We start from the raw sequence: 23,619 nt of genomic DNA on the forward strand, positions 1-23,619 counted from the left end.
TCCACTCACTCAGGATTTTCCTTACAAAACTCAGGAGCCAAATCTCCCGGCTCTCAGTTTCACTAACATCGCTGCCCCGGCCGGACTTGTCTGTTACCCCCAGGCACATCTACCCCCACAGGAATACAGTAAGTACAGCGAAGGGGGTTATATCCAGTGATTACGTGCATGGGGGTTAGCTGGGTAACACAGACTGGGGGGTAGGTAGGAGGGGAGAGGGGTGGCTGCAGAGGGGGCATTAGTGACAGTTATTCTTAGCATTTGCCTGTTGTATTATAACTCTATACATTATTATTATTATTATTAACATTTATTTATAAAGCGCCAACATATCCCGCAGCGCTGTACAATAAGTGGGTTACATACATTGGACATACAGAGTAACATATAAAGCAATCAGTAACCGATACAAGAGGGGAAGGGAGCCCTGCCCAAAAGAGCTTACACTCTACAAGGAGTAACATATAAAGCAATCAGTAACCGATACAGGAGGGGAAGAGAGCTCTGCCCAAAAGAGCTTACAATCTACAAGGAGTAACATATAAAGCAATCAGTAACCGATACAGGAGGTAAAGAGAGCCCTGGCCAAAAGAGCTTACACTCTAAAAATGTTGAAGCTGGAGCCCCAACCATATTTTATTGCCCCCCCTCTAGGGTAGAAAATCACTCCCTGTAGCCGGCCTTATCCCTATGTTCTACCCCCCAGTTACCCCTCCTGCCCCAGTGTCGTACCCCTGGCTTCCCCCTATGGCTTTGTAGCATATAGGCTTCTGTAATACAAATATACACACGCTCTGTAATACACAAGGGCAATGGATTATACTGCAACCCCATTGGGTCTTCATATCAGTGTTAATGTACAGTAGCGGGAGCTGCCATAGTGCTGCCCTGGCATGTTTATAGTTAATCATTGCACTTGTTATTTTGCATTGTGATTTGAGATTGGAAGAAAAAAAGGGGAACAATAACGAACTTCCATCAGGGCTTTGGATAATGAGACTTATTGTACAGCGCTGCGGGATATGTTGGCGCTTTATAAATAAATGTTAATAGTAATACTAATAATAATTAACCCCGAATTGCCTGTTTGCTTACTAATAACAGGAGCAGTAGCCCCCGGCAGGGCATGGCCTTTAAATATATACTGTATATATATAATTACTGAGCTTCTTTCCTCCTCTGAGCTCATGGAACCTGTAATTAGGCGGCTATGCAAATAAATGCTCGTCAGGGAGAAGGAAAGGAATTTTTTATGTACAAAGAAAAGGAAACAAGTGATGGATTTAGTGTGACAGGTGGTTATGTGATACGGGGCCTGAGCCGAGATTATAACAATAATAATGGGGAATATCATCCCTTTATTAACAAAGTACCAAGAGGCGTGGCTTGAAGTTGGCTAGTGGGTGTGGCTAGTGGAAAACCTAAAAAAAAGGGGGGGCATGCAAGATTTCAGGGACCCCCACGTCTGGAAAGGGGTGCCCAGTCTATTGCTGGTGAAAATGATGTGAAATGTTAATGAGACTATAATTTTAATGTTTATAAAATGTAATAATATTTAAGGTCAGGGCTGTATTTTGGTCCGGCGCTGCCGTAGGTATGGGACCTAACTGTACCCCTATGTTGTGGATGTATGTGTGATGTCACTTCCTCTACTCGTAATGTCACTTCTGGCAGAAGTGGCGTCACAAGTGTCGTGGATCACTATGGGAACCCTAGTTGATATGCCCCTTATCAGTTTCATTTATTAATTTTACTGGCATGTCTGGGGTTAATATGCCCTTTATCAATTTAATGTAGCCATACTGGCACCTTTGAAGTTAATATGTCTTTTATTCTTTTTATTTAGTGATTATACTGGCACATCTGGGGCATGTAAAGTGGGTGTGGCATGTGGGGCGTGGCCACAAAGCAGGCGTGGCCAAAACATGACACTACCAGCGTCATGTATTTTTGTCCCTCTTTCTCTTAATGAAATGTTGGGAGGTATGCTAACCCCCCCAGCTCCGCCTCTCGATTTAGCCAGGTAGTATATAATTATCAATTATATAGGCACCCAAGCATCCCCCCCCATGGATGCCGTCCTAGGCACAGGCCCTTGAGTTCCTATATATAGATATATATATATATATACATATAATATATGTAATATACGGTCCTGTTAAACGCTGAATTCCCAGCAGCCCAAGGGCCCTGGCACAGCAGCTGCACCATCAATGTGCCAACATTACCCTTAGGCCCAAGGCCCAGGTGGGGGCTGAATTCTTGAGCACAGGCAGCATATTTCCTATTCATATGAATGGGAAGTCAAAGGGTTTTAGGACTTAATAAATGAACAATAATAAATCCCCTATTGTACCCCATGATGACCATACAAAGCAGGTTTTATCCCCCAGTGACTTGTATTGCTCACATAGTCTTTACTCCCCGAGGATCCTTAGCAGAGGCGGCTGGGGGAGACGTGGAACCTACTATTTGCTGTTTAAAGTCATGAGATGTCAGTGTTTGCCTATTGGAGAATTCTGTATAATGGGACTGGCAACCTGGGGACTGAGGAACAGAAAGGTGCATGTGATTCGGGTGCACCCCCTGCCTCCTATTAGGGTGCAGCTTGGTCAGTCCAGGGGGAAGGTAGGTCAGCACCCCACTAAATACAATGTAGTAAACAACTCACTATGTAACATGGGGATCTTCCTTATGTACTGTGTATATAGGGCTATGTACTGTATATATAGGGCTACATACTGTGTATATAGGGCTACGTACTGTGTATATAGGGCTATGTACTGTATATATAGGGCTATGTACTGTGTATATAGGGCTACATACTGTGTATATAGGGCTATGTACTGTGTATATAGGGCTACGTACTGTGTATATAGGGCTATGTACTGTGTATATAGGGCTATGTACTGTATATATAGGGCTACGTACTGTATATATAGGGCTATGTACTGTGTATATAGGGCTATGTACTGTATATATAGGGCTACGTACTGTATATATAGGGCTATGTACTGTGTATATAGGGCTATGTACTGTGTATATAGGGCTACATACTGTGTATATAGGGCTATGTACTGTGTATATAGGGCTATGTACTGTGTATATATAGGGCTATGTACTGTGTATATATATAGGGCTACGTACTTTATATATTGGGCTATGTACTGTGTATATGGCTATGTACTGTGTATAGGGCTAATAGACATAGGGGCATGGTTGTGCCGGTCAGTCAGGAGGGAGGGATATGGAGGCCACATGTTGGAGTTACTTGCCTTCCTTCCCTCCCAATAACTAAAATACTTTTATTCCTATCTGCATATAGTACCAGTATTTCTGTATTAAGAGGATCTCAACCTAAAAATAGCTTTTTTGCCTAATGAAAGAATAATTCTAAGCAATTTCCCAATATCCAGTCATTACGCAATTTCTATGGTTTTGAAGTTATTTGAATATATAATTGTTACTGATATCAGTATCTGCCTGCCTGTTTATAGCTTTTGGTTCTGACTCCTGAAACAATGAAGCAGCAGTCGGTTTTTCGCTGGGTCTGTAACTCTGTGATATCCTAGCGCTGTCTGTGGCACAGTCTCCCCAGGTGGCCATACACTCGGCACGGTTGCCAAACGAGCGGATCTTTCTTCCGACATGCCCAGCTCGGGCGGCTGATATTGGGCTAATTCAGTCGTTTGGGCATAGGGCAGGGCCAATTACAATGTGGGGTATAGGAGCCATTGGAGCGAGTACATCAATCCAATGGGAAAATCAAAAGGTGCCCGATAAAATTCTGCCAATTTGTTTGTGCAGAAATTAGTCAGTGAGGCCCGTGATCCCATACACAGGCAGATAAGGTGCCCAATTGGTCTGAAGGACCCGTGTATGGGCCCATTACCAGTGCAGACCTATGGGCAGCAATAGAGACTGCCGGCTCAGCGTTCCTGTCTGCATCATTCCCTGGGGGAGTCACTCTAGGGGCACTTGCTGGCACGGCTGCCGGATTCCTGCATGTACCCACTGGCAGACACAGGGAAATACAGGGCACCTATCGGTCATTACTTGAATTTTAAGTTGAATGGCACCCTGCTTAATTCTACCCAGCGCTGGATTTCTTATCCGGGCACCCTAAGGCTGCCCCCATTCGCCACCCCCTCTCCCCGCGCATGAGCATTTGGATCCCCCCCCTGCGCACATATAAACTCATAAAGAGCAGTGAGGAGAGGTCCCCATTGCTCCGTATGGGGGCAAAATTTTGGTGCAGTGGGGCGGCATGCTGCCCCTAAACTTGTACCCCCCTAGGCCCGGGCCTTTGTAGCCCGATTCTGCCCCTTACATAGGATCATGTTGCCCTACTTGCACAGGATTCCCAGTTTCCAGGCGCCAGTAGAGTAAAATGGGGAAAATAGTGCCTAACGGCTGTTGTATAGTTGGTTAAAAAAACAAACAATTGCGCCATTTTCTTACCTGCTGTTATTTGCTGATTGGTTGCTATGGGTGACAGCACCCGTACAAACTTCATTAGTGATGAGCGAATCTGTCCTGTTCTGCGGAACATAGGAAAAATTTGCAAAACGGCCAAATATTTGCAAAACGTGACTTTTTTGACCACCAAATCTCCCGACCCCACACATTATTTCCAGGTACAAATAAAGCCTTTTATGATGACGATCAGGGTCAGACTGGGCTGCTGTTGGGCCCTGACCCTGGTGGGCCCTGGTGGCCCAGACCCGATCCCTGTCGCTGCTCCCCTGGACACCGGTGTCCCTCCCCATACGCATTGCAGGAGGATAGCAGGGGGTTAGGGGGGCGCTGTGGGAGCCCCTGTGGGGGTTGTGGGGAACACTGCGGGGACACCAGGGGGCGGTAGCCCTGGTGGAACCAGCACCCCCAGTCCAACCCTGATGATGATTATGCTAGTGTACCTTTAAGAGAAATCATGTCTACAGCTTAACCCTTCCACTGCCAACTGTTTCTCGGGAACCATATTTGGGATTCCATTGCAGAACTGACTTTTCTTAAGTGTTAAAATCTAATAAAACTGCCAAATTTGGCCATAATTCCTCTATGGCAGGGACACACCCCCTTACCCATGATCCCCCTTATGTCATTTGGAAACTACCACTTGGATATTCCCAACGGGGGGCCTGTCCCTGAGCGGCCAGAGCTCTCCCCAACCATCAGAAATTGCCTGTGGGGGGGTTAGTATATACAAATACTACCCATAAGAGCAAATCAGCGAATAGCTTTGGCTCTGGATCAGCTCCTGACTAGTACAGACATGGGGCAGATTTCAGGCTTCCAGCCAGGAGTTGAAGGCTGCTGGGAAAATCCTCCTTCTCTGTAATCAACTGCGGAACCTCTACCCACATACCCCTGCCCAGATACCCCTGCCCAGATACCCTTGCCCAGATACCCCTGCCCAGTGGCTCAGTGGCACAAGTGCAGTATTTGTCTGCATTATTATTACTTACTGTATCTTTGTGCTCTGTACCTTTAAGGCAATGGCACGTGGGTGGATATGGGGGCTTTTGCCCGTCACATTTCTATCTGCCAGTATAGCCCGACCCACTGCAGTGCCACAATGTGCTGGAATTTCCCACTGACCTTGCCAATGTAATCAGGGAAATATTACGGAGTGTCTAAAAATAAATGGTTCAGTAGGTGATGTCATGTGTCCAACTGTAACTAAGGACTAAGGGGCCATAGCAACGATAATCTTCAGGCCTGTAACACAAGAGATATACAAACATCACTGCCGGGACAAAGGGCATTAACCTTCTGTTTGCTGAGCAGATATCAAACACATGCGTTTAGATAAAGGATATCAGTAGTCTGGGACCACCGACTCCCCCCCCATCCATAGAGATAAATGTGATAACCTGAGGGGTGACTCTGGCTTAAAGGGGTTGAGTTAACTCTTAGTATGATGTAGAGAGTAATATTCTGAGACAATTTGCAATTGGTCTTCATTTTCTATTGTGTTTTTTTAATTATTTAACTCTTTGTTCAGCAGCTCCCCCGTTTGGAATTCCAGCAGTTGTCTGGTTGCTAGGGTTCAAATTACCTTAGTAACCAGAGAGCGGTTTGAATGATTGATTGGTTAATGAATAGGAGAGGGACTTGAATAGAAAAATAATTACTAAAGAGTAACAATAACAATAAAACCTGAGCCTCACAGAGCAACAGATTTTGGACTGCTGGGGTCAGTGACCCCTGTTTGAAAGTTGAAAAACATCAGAAGTAGAAGCCAAATTTCTAGATTTGCGGCACGCCAATTAGGCATCACGGCTACTGAAACAGACAATGCTGATCATTAACTGTCTCTACGTGTGTTTAGCAGAGGCAATTCTCAGTATTGTCTATGGCAGGGGATTTTCTGGTGTTTAGTAGCTGTGACAAGTAGCTGCTACTAAGTAGCTCTGTGTGTCTTTGCCCTAAGGAAACAACTGTCTTCTGTTGCCAATGGAAACACTCTGTGTTCCTTTATTGCTAGAAAATATAGAACCCCCCCAGGGTCGGACTGGGGGGTGCAGGGCCCACTGGGCTCCCACCCCGGGGACCCCACACCCCCAAGGTACGTGTCACCTGCGGGGGCCCCCGCCACGCACCCCTAACCCCCCCCCGTCCGACGTCCTCCCCTGAATGCTCGTATGTAAACGTATCAGGGGGGACATCGGCGGCCAGGGGAAGCGCCAACAGCGTTGGGTCTGGGCCGCTGGGGCCCACCGGGTATTTTCCCGTGTCCCGGTGGCCCAGTCCGACCCCGCCCCCCCCCAGTATCCTGGGGCCAGTACAGTAATAATGTACACTTATAATATGATTTAATCCAATGGATATGGGTTGGAGAATGTGTAAAGGTGGCCATACACTATATGATCCGCTCATATGGGGAGGTTGCTATGCCCACTAAGGTGAGGTTGCTAGCGCTCTAAATCAGCCATTTTGCCCTAGGACCCCATACAGGGGCAGATAAGCCGCTGAACCACTCTCGCTATTACATAACCCTTAATTACTGCCCCCCTGCCCCGAATTACCAGGCAGGAAAGGTGGCAACCCTAATGGGCAGCCTAGCACTGTAGGGGGTCTATATTCTTTAAAAAAAGACTATTATTTCCCCTATTATTAGCCCCCTCCTCTGGGGGGGGGGGTGCAAATTTCGGTGACAGGTGCCCTTTAAACGACTGCATTAGAAAGGCAAAGAAAATCTTCTTTCCCTGTTGTGCAACCTCCTCCTATTGTATAACGGGTAAGTGAGAATAATAAAACCCTATTATGGGAAAGTTGCATCATAACGAGCAGCGCTACTATATACAGCACCGATACCGATACTGATACTGACCCGTTTCCGGTTAGAGACGTAGCAACTATTTTTAACACAGTATTGTGAATGGGAATTTACAAGATAAAATATATTTTGGGTAAACAGAGAAGGAATGCTTAGTGCATACAGTAATGTGAGCCTTTGCAATTGGTCTTTTTCTTTTTTATGGTTTTGTTATTTAGCATTTTGTTCAGCAGCTCTCCGGTTTGGCATGTCAACAGCTATCTGGTTGCTAGGGTGTAGTTTATCCTAGCAACCAGGCAGTGGTTTGGAGATTTGGGAATATGAATAGGAGAGGGCTTGCATAGAAAGATAAGGAATAAAAAGTAACAATAACTATACGATTGTATACGATTGTAGCCTCAAAGAGCAATAGTTTTTAGTTGCCGGGGTCAGTGACCCCCCATTTAAAAGCTGGAAAAACTATAAAAAGTAAATAATAAAAACCAATTGCAAAGTTGCTAGCAATGGGGCATTCTATAACATACTAAACACTTACCTAAAGGTGAATCAACCCCTGTGACCAATCACAAAATCCCTGCAATAAATAAAATTGAATACAAATGATTATGGAAGGTGAATGTCCCCTTTAACTGATGGCATTTGAATGTTATTCACTTTAATGATTATTCCTTTATAACAATGAATCGGGGTCTGTAAGCTCAGTACATTACTGTATCTGTTCCTTTTGATTTAGGGATATCATTTGCAGTTATTACTGTTTATATTGGGAGATGTCTCCTAATGGGAAAACAAACATATTTAGCATTAATCAAGTTCTACTAATATCCCCTAACTGGCGCCTGTCTCTCCCCGCAGGGTGCAGTGATGATAATGACGCGGCTCGTTTTGCTTTATCTGATCCCTCTGGCAGGTAAGTGGCTACGGTACGATTAGTTTTAAAGGTAAAGCAAAGCTAAACACTGCAATTTCCTGCTTTTAATTGAGATACCTCCTTATTTCTTACTAATTAAAGGGCAACTCCACCCAAACCCAACTTAAGCTTTTTGAAAAGTCTCAGCAACTTTGCAATATACATAATTTAAAATGTATTCAGCCTTTTCATGATGTTTAATGTAATAATATGGTTTGGAACAGTTCCCTAAGCCCCGCCCCCTGTTCCCTAAGCCCCACCCCCTGTTCCCCTGCTGATCTGGCTGACTACTTTGTGACTCAAATAAAATGTAACAGTAGTCGCCTGTCCCTCAGCCTGCCTCCCCGCAATCCCACAATTCCCTGCTGCACACGTGATGCCAATAAAGAAAAGGAACATCCCAGTGCAATGCATTGTGGGTTATGTAGTTCCTGTGTGCTGTCTGTAAGCTGTGGGGAAGTTGTTACAATCTGTAACATCAGTGTTTTAGTCCCTCCTCCCCTGCCAGGATTACAAATGATGCAGAAAGAGAAGAACAGTTTTCCACTGGATTTCAGCATATAAAATGGGATTTATTCCTACTGTTTGAAGGAACAGATTACAGGGATAGGGATATTAGGGGTTTCTGTGTTGTGTGGGGCTGTTTAACCCATTTTGGTTTGGAAGCTGTACAATACAATGACTATGAAGATTTATAGTGATTCCCTCACTGAGATTTTAGATCACTGTGGTGTCATGTGGTTTTTGAGTATATTGTTGTATTGTGTCCTTTGTAGTAGTTTATAAGTACTTGTGTAACTATGCTGGGGCTTTTACCTGTTGATGTGCCCCCTTGGCAGTGAGGGGTTATTACCTTTGTGGCACAGGTAAGACCTTGCTGACTGATCAGCCCTGCCAGTTAACACATAGAAATGAAAATGTTATAACAAAGAGCAGGAAGAAAAGGGAAGAAAAAGAAAGAGGGAGGGGAGGTTAAACGAATATAACTCACTCGTCACTTCGGTTCACAGTCGGAATGTTTCTGCCATTATAGCACATGCGGGCTATTAGTGTCTGGGTTCAGTAGCCACAGAGGCCATATGTCCATAAACTAGTCCTGGCATCCTCTGGCGATGTAAGTTGCTTTGTAAAATGGTAAAATTACATAGTTACATAGGGTTGATCAAGTCACCCCTTCCAAGTAAACCCAGCACCCACACCCTATACTTACCTATCTATACACTCACATACATAATCTATATATACAACCACTAAGATATTACTACAGGTATGGGATCCCTTATCCGGAAACCTGTTATCCATAAAGTTCCGAATTCCGGAAAGGCCGTCTCCCATAGACTCCATTATAAGCAAATAATTTTAATTTTTCAAAATGATTCCCTTTTCTCTGTAGTAATAAAACAGTACCTGTACTTGATCCCAACTAAGATATAATTACCCCTTATTGGGGCAGAACAGCCCTATTGGGTTTATTTAATGGTTAAATGATTCCCTTTTCTCTGTAATAATAAAACAGTACCTGTACTTGATCCCAACTAAGATATAATTACCCCTTATTGGGGCAGAACAGCCCTATTGGGTTTATTTCATGGTTAAATGATTCCCTTTTCTCTGTAATAATAAAACAGTACCTGTACTTGATCCCAACTAAGATATAATTACCCCTTATTGGGGGCAGAACAGCCCTATTGGGTTTATTTCATGGTTAAATGATTCCCTTTTCTCTGTAATAATAAAACAGTACCTGTACTTGATCCCAACTAAGATATAATTACCCCTTATTGGGGGCAGAACAGCCCTATTGGGTTTATTTCATGGTTAAATGATTCCCTTTTCTCTGTAATAATAAAACAGTACCTGTACTTGATCCCAACTAAGATATAATTACCCCTTATTGGGGCAGAACAGCCCTATTGGGTTTATTTCATGGTTAAATGATTCCCTTTTCTCTGTAATAATAAAACAGTACCTGTACTTGATCCCAACTAAGATATAATTACCCCTTATTGGGGGCAGAACAGCCCTATTGGGTTTATTTAATGGTTAAATGATTCCCTTTTCTCGGTTACTGGGGTGGGATCTATTGTCAGAACCTTTACCTTAGATAGGAAAGAAAAGATCTGGGCCAGTACTTGTGAATGTTTGGGCAGGACCATGTTACATGCCACCAAGTTCCGAGGCCTCCCCGCACCTGGGTCAGGGATTACCCCAGTTTGGATTAATACGGTGGAGACGTTCAGGGGTCATGTACGTCTGGTACAGTTTGTATAAGTTTATCTTTGGCCGACCCTGTCCTCACTCTTGATTGGATGAGGGAATGCAATGGGCTTTCTCATTTTGATAAAGGGGCTGGTAGTGAGAAATGCCACTGCGGAAGCAAACTACCTAGAGACCCCATAATGGTGGCTGTATTGGGTGCACCATGATACCCCATGATAACGAATAGTCATAATGGAGGAGAGCAATGGGTTCTTCGTGCTATCGTTGGGGAAAAATGTGGCCCAAAATCAATGGCATAACCTTCATTTTCTTTCTTCCAGCTTGGGCAAAGGATGCACCAAGGAGCATGGAGAGTGGGGAAGCCCTTTATGGTGGGACTGCCGGACTGAAGTGTTCCCCCTCTACAAACCTGAGCCTGCAGAAGCCATCGTTTTACTGGCAAAATGAAGTCGAAACCATATTTAATGTAGATGATGGGGTTCCGGATTTACAGCACGTTAAGGACAAATACAAAAACCGCATTGCGCTGAAAGAAAACTGGGACCTGTACCTGCACAACGTTACCGTTGAGGATGAAGGAGAGTATAGTAACTACATTATAAAAAAGACTCCGTGGCGGGAACATGCCCATATATGTGTGTTCCGCCTTAAAGTCAGAGGTAAGTCATCTGCTTTACTGTTTATATTAGAACCAGAATAACATCATTAAGGGGTTAAGTAATAGCAAGGAAACAAAAATTGCCCCAGGCCTAGTTACCAATAGCAACCAGTCAGATATTTGCTTTGACAATAAATACAGCCGGCTGATTGGTGGCTATGGGTTATTCAAAGCAATGCGCCTGCCCAGCCTGCTCTGATGTATTGGGTGTAATGGATGCAAAGGGGAACCCAGGAATTACTGGCAGCCTGGACCGGGGGTAAATTCAGGTTACCCCAAGGCGTTAATTTGGAAATTGGACAACAATGCCGCCATTGATTCCCTACATCTGAAGTGATCTCATAACTGCATTTGAGTCATGTGCATTGGATTTGGTTTGGCCAATCATTTGAATTCAAATCCATAAACGATACTGCCATGATATTTATGGGGCACTTTTTATCTCTAAATGACACTGTTACACAGCAAATAATTCCCTCTGCCATTTAACCTTTTATTCTTGTACCAACAAATGTATTTGTAGCTGTAATATTGGTGTGTAGGCGCCATCTCAGTGCCTTGTGCCTGAGTCTGAGCTTTCAGCCAGCGCTACACATTAGAACTGCTTTCAGCTAACCCATTGTTTCTCCTACTCCCATGTAACTGGAGGAGTCCCAAGCCGGACTTGGATTTCTTACTATTGAGTGCTATTCTGATACCTACTGGGAGCTGCTATCTTGCTCCCTTCCCATTGTTCTGCTGATTGGCTGCTGGGGGTGAGGGGGGGGGATATCACTCCAACTTGCAGCGCAGCAGTAAAGTGTGCCTGAGTCTGAGCTTTCAGCCAGCGCTACACATTAGAACTGCTTTCAGCTAACCTATTGTTTCTCCTACTCCCATGTAACTGGAGGAGTCCCAAGCCGGACTTGGATTTCTTACTATTGAGTGCTATTCTGATACCTACTGGGAGCTGCTATCTTGCTCCCTTCCCATTGTTCTGCTGATTGGCTGCTGGGGGTGAGGGGGGGGGGATATCACTCCAACTTGCAGCGCAGCAGTAAAGTGTGCCTGAGTCTGAGCTTTCAGCCAGCGCTACACATTAGAACTGCTTTCAGCTAACCTATTGTTTCTCCTACTCCCATGTAACTGGAGGAGTCCCAAGCCGGACTTGGATTTCTTACTATTGAGTGCTATTCTGATACCTACTGGGAGCTGCTATCTTGCTCCCTTCCGATTGTTCTGCTGATTGGCTGTTGTATGGGGGGGGTGGATTCAGCCTAATCCCACAGATCATGGAGGAGGGCCAATACATTTCTGAATTTTTAGTGTAATTATAGCAGGCATACCTTGTGTAATAGTTTGAACTATAAAACTTTATTTTTCTATTTTCCAGCTCATTTTTCTCCTACTGAATCCCATTCCTCTCCAACACACAACACGACACGAGGAGAAGACAAAACACTGGAATGTTCTTTAGCGGGTGGCTATCCGAAGCCGAGCGGACTGATGTGGAGAGTGGTGAACAGCAGCGGAACCTTTACAATGAAGGAGAATTTCAGTATTTCCGAAGATGTGGAGACCAAGTTGTACAACATTTCCAGCAGTTTGTCTGTCATGGTAGAGGGAAACACCACCATCTCCTGCTTGATCCTCAAGGGGGGTCAGACCACAGATACCTATGAGTTCAGTATTATAGTAGGTAGGTAGCCAATAATCCAGTCCAGGGGTTGGTTTGGAAAACAAAACCCAGTTCATTAAGACTAGTTGTATGGTTTTCAAGTACAATCCATATTTGTCTATGTCCAACCAGCAATGGGGTGGTGGAATGTTTGTGTAGACACAAAGCATATGTTGAAAAGCAGGCCATTTTGTTATTACTAGGACCTAAAAACTGGAATATGGTTGCTCTATAAACAAACATTGTCCTTTCCTCATTCAGATCCAGAAAACATTTCTTCGACCGTCCCACCTGTAGTCACCCCACCTGTTATGAAAGTCTCTCTGTGCATCGCCTCCGGATTGGTTCTGCTGATCTTACTAGTGACCATACTCATGATGTTTCTGAAGAAAAAGAGAAAGAGACCCTGTTGCACAGGTAAGAGGTGTTCATATCAATGTAACTGGAGTTCAGGTTCCATCAAATGTAGGTAAACGTAAAATGTATATCAATGTATATCAAGTCTGTTTAGGCTGTTCCACAGGTTGAGCCTGGTCAACACAGTGCCCCTGGTAAATGATATCCTGCCCAAGACCCATAAGAGGGTCAAAATCACCTCTTCTTACTACATAACCCCCCATGAACGTGATTTAATTTCACATTCAGTGTGTGGGATGGAATATTTGTGCCAGGATGGAGTTTCCATGGAGATAGAAGATGATAGGAGAAGCTAGGATGGTCCCGTTAGGGATGTACAGTAGGTGTCATGTGACTCCATGGGGCTGATTTACTAACCCACGAACGGGTCGAAATGAGTCCGATTGCGTTTTTTTCGTAAAGATCGGTATTTTGCGATTTTTTCGTATTTTTTGCGATTTTTTCGGCGTCTTTACGAATTTTTCGTTACCAATACGATTTTTGCGTAAAAACGCGAGTTTTTCGTAGCCATTACGAAAGTTGCGTAAAATCTTGCGATTTTTCGTAGCGTTAAAACTTACGCGAAACTTCGCACCTTTTAAGTTTTAACGCTACGAAAAAGGCGCAACTTTTCACGTAAGTTTTAACGCTACGGAAAAATCGCAAGATTTTACGCAACTTTCGTAAAGGCTACGAAAAACTCGCGTTTTTACGCAAAAATCGCATTGGTAACGAAAAATTCGTAAAGACGCCGAAAAAATCGCAAAACATACGAAAAAGTCGCAAAATGTTCGTTTTCAAGTCGGAACTTTTCCAATTCGGGTCGGATTCGTGGGTTAGTAAATCAGCCCCCTTGTGTTGAGGAGTCGAGTATTATTTTTCATTTGGATGACCCTAAAGCAAAGAAGGAGGGTGTAGAACAGTGATCCCCAACCAGTGACTCGGGGGCAACATGTTGCTCCCCAACCCCTTGGATGTTGCTCTCAGTGCCCCCAAACCAGGGAGTTATTTTTGAATTCCTGACTTTTCGGGGCAAGTTTTGGTTGAATAAAAACAAGATTATATAAATAATATAAATAAAGCCCCCTGTAAGCTGATAGTGTGCATAGAGGCTGCCTAATAGCCAATCACAGCCCTTATTTGGCTCCTCCATGAACTTTTATGGTGCTTGTGTTGCTCCTCAAGTCTTGTTACATTTGACTGTGGCTCACGAGTAAGAAAGGTTAGGGACCCCGGTGTAGAAGAAGCATGTGACTCCTTGTGTTGAAGAGTCGAGTTATATTTTTTCATTTGGATGACCCTAAAGCAAAGCAGGAGGATGCAGAAGAAGCCTTGGGTAGGTGGCTCTTGTGAAGAGTTTATGAATGGGGTTTATGTATTAGATGGGATTAGGAAGTCAGATGTTTAGACCAATGGTGAAAGTGTTGATCAAAAGACAAATTCCACAGTAGTTGGTAAAGCCTGTGTGTGAGTAACTCAAGAGCTACGTTGAGTAACTTGCTGGTGCTGAGCATCTAGAGTCCACTGTGGCTTCTATATCTGCCCATTTGTAGTCCAGAAAACCTGTTTGAGAGAAGCTGGCTCCCATTCGGAGTGGTTTCACAACACAACACCCTATACTGTATGAGAAGGGTCACCTTAGTGCAACAGCAACGTTGCCTTCTTCTGCCGGAGGAAGCCAAAAAAGGCATCTGCAGCCCCACAGAGCATTGCGTATCATTACAGGAACTGAGGCCGGTTGCTTTTCTCCAAGTTTATTTTCAAAAGAAGAAGTTCAGTCTGTTTTAATTCCTGCTTCATAAAGTGTGAACCTTTGAGCCGAGTAAAACACAACCGATCTCTCGTATGTAGAGGGAAGTACGGGGAATTCCATAGGCTGCCGGAGCTTGTGGCCTCCAGATCTGCTATAGATTAGCACTAAGAATTCCTGACTGTAATCAGTGTGGAACTATAGACATAGGACAGGCAGCCCTCCGGCTGTTATAGAACCGCAGCCAGCCCCCCGGCTGTTACAGGACCGCAGCCAGCCCCCCCGGCTGTTACAGAACCGCAGCCAGCCCCCCCGGCTGTTACAGAACCGCAGCCAGCCCCCCCGGCTGTTACAGAACCGCAGCCAGCCCCCCCGGCTGTTACAAAACCGCAGCCAGCCCCCCGGCTGTTACAGAACCGCAGCCAGCCCCCCCGGCTGTTACAGAACCGCAGCCAGCCCCCCGGCTGTTACAGAACCGCAGCCAGCCCCCCGGCTGTTACAGAACCGCAGCCAGCCCCCCCGGCTGTTACAGAACCGCAGCCAGCCCCCCCGGCTGTTACAGAACCGCAGCCAGCCCCCCCGGCTGTTACAGAACCGCAGCCAGCCCCCCCGGCTGTTACAGAACCGCAGCCAGCCCCCCGGCTGTTACAGAACCGCAGCCAGCCCCCCCGGCTGTTACAGAACCGCAGCCAGCCCCCCGGCTGTTACAGAACCGCAGCCAGCCCCCCTGGCTGTTACAGAACCGCAGCCAGCCCCCCCGGCTGTTACAGAACCGCAGCCAGCCCCCCGGCTGTTACAGAACCGCAGCCAGCCCCCCGGCTGTTACAGAACCGCAGCCAGCCCCCCCGGCTGTTACAGAACCGCAGCCAGCCCCCCCGGCTGTTACAGAACCGCAGCCAGCTCCCCGGCTGTTATAGAACCACAGCCAGCCCCCAGCTTCCACTAACCGGTGGCCCACTATATAGTATCCCTGTCCTTAGAGATTGTCTAAAAATGTGTCCGTTTTTGTGGTCCCCTGAAAAATGTAAAATGGGGTTTGTATTATTATAACCCACGTATCTGTTTTATGTACAGATGCCTGTAAGGGACATATTCCTGTACGACAGGCTGAGGAGAACACAGAGGAAGCCCCACAACAGTAAGTATTCCCTAAGTAATAACAATAATGCTTCATATTTATCCTTGGATAAGTCCAGGGTAGGACTGGGCCGCCGGGAAAATACCCGGTGGGCCCCAGTGGCTCAGACCCGACCCTGTTGCTGCTGCCCCTGGCCAGTGATGTCCTCCCCTGATGCATTTTACATGGAAGGGAAAGTGAGGCAGGCCGAAGACGCGTAACGTTTAGAAGCCGGTAAAGAGGTGACGTCACTAACTGCTGGGGCACTAACTGCTGGGGCACTAACTGCTGGGGCACTAACTGCTGGGGCACTAACTGCTGGGGCACTAACTGCTGAGGTGCACTAACTGCTGGGGCACTAACTGCTGGGGCACTAACTGCTGAGGTGCACTAACTGCTGGGGCACTAACTGCTGGGGCACTAACTGCTGAGGTGCACTAACTGCTGGGGCACTAACTGCTGAGGTGCACTAACTGCTGGGGCACTAACTGCTGAGGTGCACTAACTGCTGGGGCACTAACTGCTGAGGTGCACTAACTGCTGGGGCACTAACTGCTGAGGTGCACTAACTGCTGGGGCACTAACTGCTGAGGTGCACTAACTGCTGGGGCACTAACTGCTGGGGCACTAACTGCTGAGGTGCACTAACTGCTGGGGCACTAACTGCTGAGGTGCACTAACTGCTGGGGCACTAACTGCTGAGGTGCACTAACTGCTGAGGTGCACTAACTGCTGAGGTGCACTAACTGCTGAGGTGCACTAACTGCTGGGGCACTAACTGCTGGGGCACTAACTGCTGGGGCACTAACTGCTGGGGCACTAACTGCTGAGGTGCACTAACTGCTGGGGCACTAACTGCTGGGGCACTAACTGCTGGGGCACTAACTGCTGGGGCACTAACTGCTGAGGTGCACTAACTGCTGGGGCACTAACTGCTGAGGTGCACTAACTGCTGGGGCACTAACTGCTGAGGTGCACTAACTGCTGGGGCACTAACTGCTGAGGTGCACTAACTGCTGGGGCACTAACTGCTGAGGTGCACTAACTGCTGGGGCACTAACTGCTGAGGTGCACTAACTGCTGAGGTGCACTAACTGCTGAGGTGCACTAACTGCTGGGGCACTAACTGCTGGGGCACTAACTGCTGGGGCACTAACTGCTGAGGTGCACTAACTGCTGGGGCACTAACTGCTGGGGCACTAACTGCTGAGGTGCACTAACTGCTGAGGTGCACTAACTGCTGGGGCACTAACTGCTGAGGTGCACTAACTGCTGGGGCACTAACTGCTGAGGTGCACTAACTGCTGGGGCACTAACTGCTGAGGTGCACTAACTGCTGGGGCACTAACTGCTGAGGTGCACTAACTGCTGGGGCACTAACTGCTGAGGTGCACTAACTGCTGGGGCACTAACTGCTGGGGCACTAACTGCTGGGGCACTAACTGCTGGGGCACTAACTGCTGAGGTGCACTAACTGCTGAGGTGCACTAACTGCTGGGGCACTAACTGCTGAGGTGCACTAACTGCTGGGGCACTAACTGCTGAGGTGCACTAACTGCTGGGGCACTAACTGCTGGGGCACTAACTGCTGAGGTGCACTAACTGCTGGGGCACTAACTGCTGAGGTGCACTAACTGCTGGGGCACTAACTGCTGGGGCACTAACTGCTGGGGCACTAACTGCTGAGGTGCACTAACTGCTGGGGCACTAACTGCTGGGGCACTAACTGCTGGGGCACTAACTGCTGGGGTGCACTAACTGCTGGGGCGCACTAACTGCTGGGGCACTAACTGCTGGGGCACTAACTGCTGAGGTGCACTAACTGCTGGGGCACTAACTGCTGGGGAACTAACTGCTGGGGCACTAACTGCTGAGGTGCACTAACTGCTGGGGCACTAACTGCTGGGGCACTAACTGCTGAGGTGCACTAACTGCTGGGGCACTAACTGCTGAGGTGCACTAACTGCTGAGGTGCACTAACTGCTGGGGCACTAACTGCTGGGGCACTAACTGCTGGGGCACTAACTGCTGAGGTGCACTAACTGCTGGGGCACTAACTGCTGAGGTGCACTAACTGCTGGGGCACTAACTGCTGGGGCACTAACTGCTGAGGTGCACTAACTGCTGGGGCACTAACTGCTGAGGTGCACTAACTGCTGGGGCACTAACTGCTGAGGTGCACTAACTGCTGGGGCACTAACTGCTGGGGCACTAACTGCTGGGGCACTAACTGCTGAGGTGCACTAACTGCTGGGGCACTAACTGCTGGGGCACTAACTGCTGAGGTGCACTAACTGCTGGGGCACTAACTGCTGGGGCACTAACTGCTGAGGTGCACTAACTGCTGGGGCACTAACTGCTGGGGCACTAACTGCTGAGGTGCACTAACTGCTGGGGCACTAACTGCTGGGGCACTAACTGCTGAGGTGCACTAACTGCTGGGGCACTAACTGCTGGGGCACTAACTGCTGGGGCACTAACTGCTGAGGTGCACTAACTGCTGGGGCACTAACTGCTGAGGTGCACTAACTGCTGGGGCACTAACTGCTGGGGTGCACTAACTGCTGGGGCACTAACTGCTGGGGCACTAACTGCTGGGGCACTAACTGCTGGGGCAGGATCGAGTGCAAGAAAGGTGGCAGTGACACAGTAGGGGACAGGTATTAAGCTATTCCCACTTTTTTATGCTTAAAACTTAACAAACCTAAGTGAAACCAATCGCATGTGATGGAAAAGTAAGCACTGACCTAGCAGCCACAATTTGGTTGGGTTTTTTATTTTATTTTTTATCAAATTCCCTACAATGCATTTTTGCTTGCAGGCTACAAAAAGCCAGAATATTAACTATAGATCAAATGAAAGATGCTTAAAAAGAATTTTACTAATACTAACTTTAGTAAAGTTCCCCTTAAATCATCCATGTTATGTGAATGACCAATTTACACAGTAATTAACTATTTAGTTAGGTAGATATTAAAGAATAAACATACCAATGTGCTTTTCTGTGCATTTTTCCATTAAACAATCTTTTTGTATTTTTATAGATATTTTCATTTTTAGACTGGTAAATAGTTGCTGAAGACACACTACTAACAACTACTTTTTCACAGCTACTAAACTCCAGTAAACAGACAGCACTGGGAATTGCCTCTGCTAAAACACACGTAGAGACAGTTATCAGTAAATGATCAGCATTGTCTCCTGTTTTAGTAGCCACGACAAGTAGCTGCTACTAGTAGCTCCGTGTGTCTTCACTATAAAAGAGTCTAATATAGAACTGTTAAGCTGAAGCCTATTGTTAGAAGTTAAACTGTATAAAACTGCAAAAAATTTCAAGGACAAATATAAACAGAAAATGGATGTAACTTCAAAAAGCGGTCAGAGGACCGCTCTGAGAAAGTTTACATCTATTAATTTTTGGGGGGTTTATGTTCCCCTATGTATGGCCTCTTTTAGCCTCCCCAAACAAAAAATTCACCCTCTGCCTATGGAGGGGGTGAATTAGGGGTGCGCGGTGGGGGCCCCTGCAGGGGATGCGTCGATGGAGGTACCTTCACCCCCCAGTCCAACCCTGGCTAAGTCTTGAAAAGTAATTCTGTTGTCACTTGTTGGTTAAAACTGAGTTTCCCCTTAATGAAGAACATAGGAATAAGACATAAGTTCCAAACCAGGTGACTGCAATAGGCACTTGGTGCCCATTACAAAGAGAACATTAAATAGAAAAGTAATATGTGAATGCTGGGAAGAAAATGTTGAGTACCACAGAAGCCTTGTGGGGTATGAGCACCCCTGAAAGATAGTCATGGGTTCAGTTTCTGACCCGCCAGTGGTAATGTAGTCTATAGAAAATCAACACTGGGCAAATGTGCCCATGGGCAGTAACCTATGGCAACTAATCAAATTGTTGCATTAATTGTTCTACCTGCAGCTGCCTGAAAAAAGCCAATCACTGATTGGTTGCTATGGGTTACTGCCCATGGGCAAATTTGCCCAAAGTTAACACTTCTGTAGTTGGTTAGATGACCTTAAAGATAGACATTTAAAGTGGCATTCTAAAACAAGATGCATTGCTTCTGCATGGTTGACTTATACAGATCTACAGCTGTGCATTGTCCTCTAGTTGCTAAGATCCCACTAACCCTAGCAACTGGGCTGGAATCTCAGATGGCAAAGGGTCAGAAATGACTCACGATGAGAAATTACAATGGAATTACATCCGGTTGCTGGGGTCGCTGACTCTAAATGTCATCATTTGTGAACAAAAAGTTGTTACGTTCAAGTCTAGTTTGGTTTGGTTTGGCCAGCCCACTGGTGTAACTAGATGTTAATGGGCCCCACAGCAAATTCAATTTAGTTCCCCCAAAATATTGTTACATTGCCCTATTCTATCACAATATATTGAAATTGCTCGGTAATTAGGGACTTACGGGGCCCCCTATACTCCTGGGTCTGCCCCTGGGCCAACCACTAAACATTCAGCTGAATTCAGATCTTTCAAAAAGTGCTAGAAGTCCAGGCATTTCTGGGACTTGGCGCATCCTCGGTACTAAGCACCAAGCGGCAGGGACGGCCCCTGAAACCTGCTCATTTGTTTGTTGGTATTTCCCTATTTAATCCTGAATTTAACAGGAAAATCCCCTGAACCTTTGCCCATAACCTGTACCAAAAACAATGTTATTTAATCTCTGTATCACCTTACAGAGCAAAGGATGAAACATGCCGGATAATCCAACTGTATCTTATGTTTAATAGGGATGAAGCAATGGAGCTCGTTGAGGAAGGCCGACGGAACGGATCCTGATTCTCCCCCTACCTACAGTTCTAGCGTTTCCCAAGTTCTGACTGCGTATCAGAAACAACCCTGCCAGAGCGTGGATATCTCCCCAGCCATATCTTCTGCAGGAACTGAAAGTTGCTGCCCTAGGCTCTTCTCCAATTTATATATAGTATTTCTACTGCAAAGTATCCTGTAGCAGAGAACCGAAATCGTGCCAAAAAAAACAAACCAACGGAAAACTTCAGCTTGATGAAAACAAAGTATCGTTAGGATCTATTTAAAAAAGGGTTGTGAAACGTTTGGTATCAAGCTTCAAGGGCTTTTTTTTTATTTGGAAGGACTGTGGGTTCGGCCCGGTTGCCATAGAGAAAACTATTACCAACAGCATTGTATTGGGCACCACAGACTCTCTGTAAAACCCGAAGCTGATGTGAAGAAACATTTCTTGAAGAGGACCATGAAGATGTCTTACAGAACATGGCTGGAATGTCTCATTGCTCACGTTATACTTTTACTATCCAGAAACGTAATAACCAGGTTCTCAAAGTCGTTTGTGGTGATCTATAAAATCCGGAGTGTAATTAATGGTTCAACCAGGGCAGAAAGTATACTCATAATTCTTCTCCTCTGCATATGGACTATTACCTGACTCCAGTGATCACAAACCTGTATAGATGCTATAACGGGGATAATAATACAACGTAAGGTCCATGGGAACGTGGCCAGATGGCCTGAGCTTGACTTAGAACTTCTTAGAAGCTATTTCTTCTGCAAATACAAAGGGAAATTAAAAAAAAATGGAAAGGATCAGCCAACCCCAGGGTACTGCACAAAGGAGTCCATCAAGGGTTTGTAAGGGATCTGTCCATTCTGCCTCTTCGACTTTTTCTTGATTAAGGGACCCATCACCCTTAAGCACCTACTGAATTTGCTGCCTATTATATAACATAAGGGGACAGTAGGTGGCCATTAGTTATCTTCAGCTTGGTGGCCTTCTGAAGTTTGAGTTGATAGGAGCCAAAAAATCTCCATGAATTTTCACTTTGTGTCTGTATAACCGCTATTGCATAGTGCACTTTATCACTATAACCACTTATTTTGAGCAATTCGGTGGTACGACCCTGTAGTGCCATGATCATTGCTCTAGTTATAGTAAAGGTAAACCCTCGAAACAAATGAATATAATAATATTTATCCTAGTGCTCTTCTGATTACATTAGCTATTTCATTTTTACACTTCTAATATAATAAACAACAGCCCCATCTGCTCGACCTCGGCCTTTATGTCAGGAGGAGAAGAAGAACGACTTCTGTTGATGTTCCTCTAGGGTAGAAAAGAGTCAACTGGTGGTTACTCTTTGCCAAATAGAGCAACGTCGGAAGAATCTGCCCTTCTTTGTCTTAAATTGTCCCCCAACCTTCAGGCTGGCCAGAAGAACTGACCAGTAATAGATGGCGCCATTATTTCCAATTCGGAAGAACTGACCAGTAATAGATGGCGCCATTATTTCCAATTCGGAAGAACTGACCAGTAATAGATGCCGCCATTGTTTCCAATTCAAAAGAACTGACCAGTAATAGATGCTGCCATTATCTCCAATTCAGTAGAACTGACCAGTAATAGATGCTGCCATTATTTCCAATTCAGTAGAACTGACCAGTAATAGATGCTGCCATTATTTCCAATTCCGTAGAACTGACCAGTAATAGATGGCGCCATTATCTCCAATTCAGTAGAACTGACCAGTAATAGATGGCGCCATTATTTCCAATTCGGAAGAACTGACCAGTAATAGATGCCGCCATTGTTTCCAATTCAAAAGAACTGACCAGTAATAGATGCTGCCATTATTTCCAATTCAGTAGAACTGACCAGTAATAGATGCTGCCATTATCTCCAATTCAGTAGAACTGACCAGTAATAGATGCTGCCATTATTTCCAATTCAGTAGAACTGACCAGTAATAGATGCTGCCATTATTTCCAATTCAGTAGAACTGACCAGTAATAGATGCTGCCATTATCTCCAATTCCGTAGAACTCACCAGTAATAGATGGCGCCATTATTTCCAATTCGGAAGAACTGACCAGTAATAGATGCCGCCATTATTTCCAATTCAGTAGAACTGACCAGTAATAGATGCCGCCATTATTTCCAATTCAGTAGAACTGACCAGTAACAGATGCCGCCATTGTTTCCAATTCCGTAGAACTGACCAGTAATAGATGCTGCCATTATTTCCAATTCAGTAGAACTGACCAGTAATAGATGCTGCCATTATTTCCAATTCAGTAGAACTGACCAGTAACAGATGCCGCCATTATTTCCAATTCCGTAGAACTGACCAGTAATAGATGCTGCCATTATTTCCAATTCCGTAGAACTGACCAGTAATAGATGGCGCCATTATTTCCAATTCAGTAGAACTGACCAGTAATAGATGCTGCCATTATTTCCAATTCCGTAGAACTGACCAGTAATAGATGCTGCCATTATTTCCAATTCAGTAGAACTGACCAGTAATAGATGCTGCCATTATTTCCAATTCAGTAGAACTGACCAGTAATAGATGCTGCCATTATTTCCAATTCCGTAGAACTGACCAGTAATAGATGGCGCCATTATTTCCAATTCGGAAGAACTGACCAGTAATAGATGCCGCCATTATTTCCAATTCAGTAGAACTGACCAGTAATAGATGCTGCCATTATTTCCAATTCAGTAGAACTGACCAGTAACAGATGCCGCCATTATTTCCAATTCCGTAGAACTGACCAGTAATAGATGGCGCCATTATTTCCAATTCAGTAGAACTGACCAGTAATAGATGCTGCCATTATTTCCAATTCCG

At 45.5% G+C, this 23,619-nt stretch overlaps 1 protein-coding gene across 1 annotated transcript; it reads left to right on the forward strand.

Moving 5' to 3' along the window:
• On the forward strand, window positions 1-23,180 carry cd86 (T-lymphocyte activation antigen CD86). Its single transcript, XM_018091385.2, has 7 exons — window positions 1-128; window positions 8,138-8,192; window positions 10,733-11,071; window positions 12,443-12,748; window positions 12,989-13,144; window positions 15,948-16,011; window positions 20,743-23,180. The coding sequence occupies exons 2-7, from the start codon at window positions 8,147-8,149 to the stop codon at window positions 20,789-20,791; spliced, it is 960 nt and encodes a 319-aa protein (XP_017946874.1). The 5' UTR covers window positions 1-128; window positions 8,138-8,146; the 3' UTR covers window positions 20,792-23,180.
• The last annotated feature ends 439 nt before the right edge of the window (window positions 23,181-23,619 follow it).

Source organism: Xenopus tropicalis, chromosome 2 (assembly GCF_000004195.4).
Source record: "Xenopus tropicalis strain Nigerian chromosome 2, UCB_Xtro_10.0, whole genome shotgun sequence".
NCBI classification, from domain to species: domain Eukaryota; kingdom Metazoa; phylum Chordata; class Amphibia; order Anura; family Pipidae; genus Xenopus; species Xenopus tropicalis.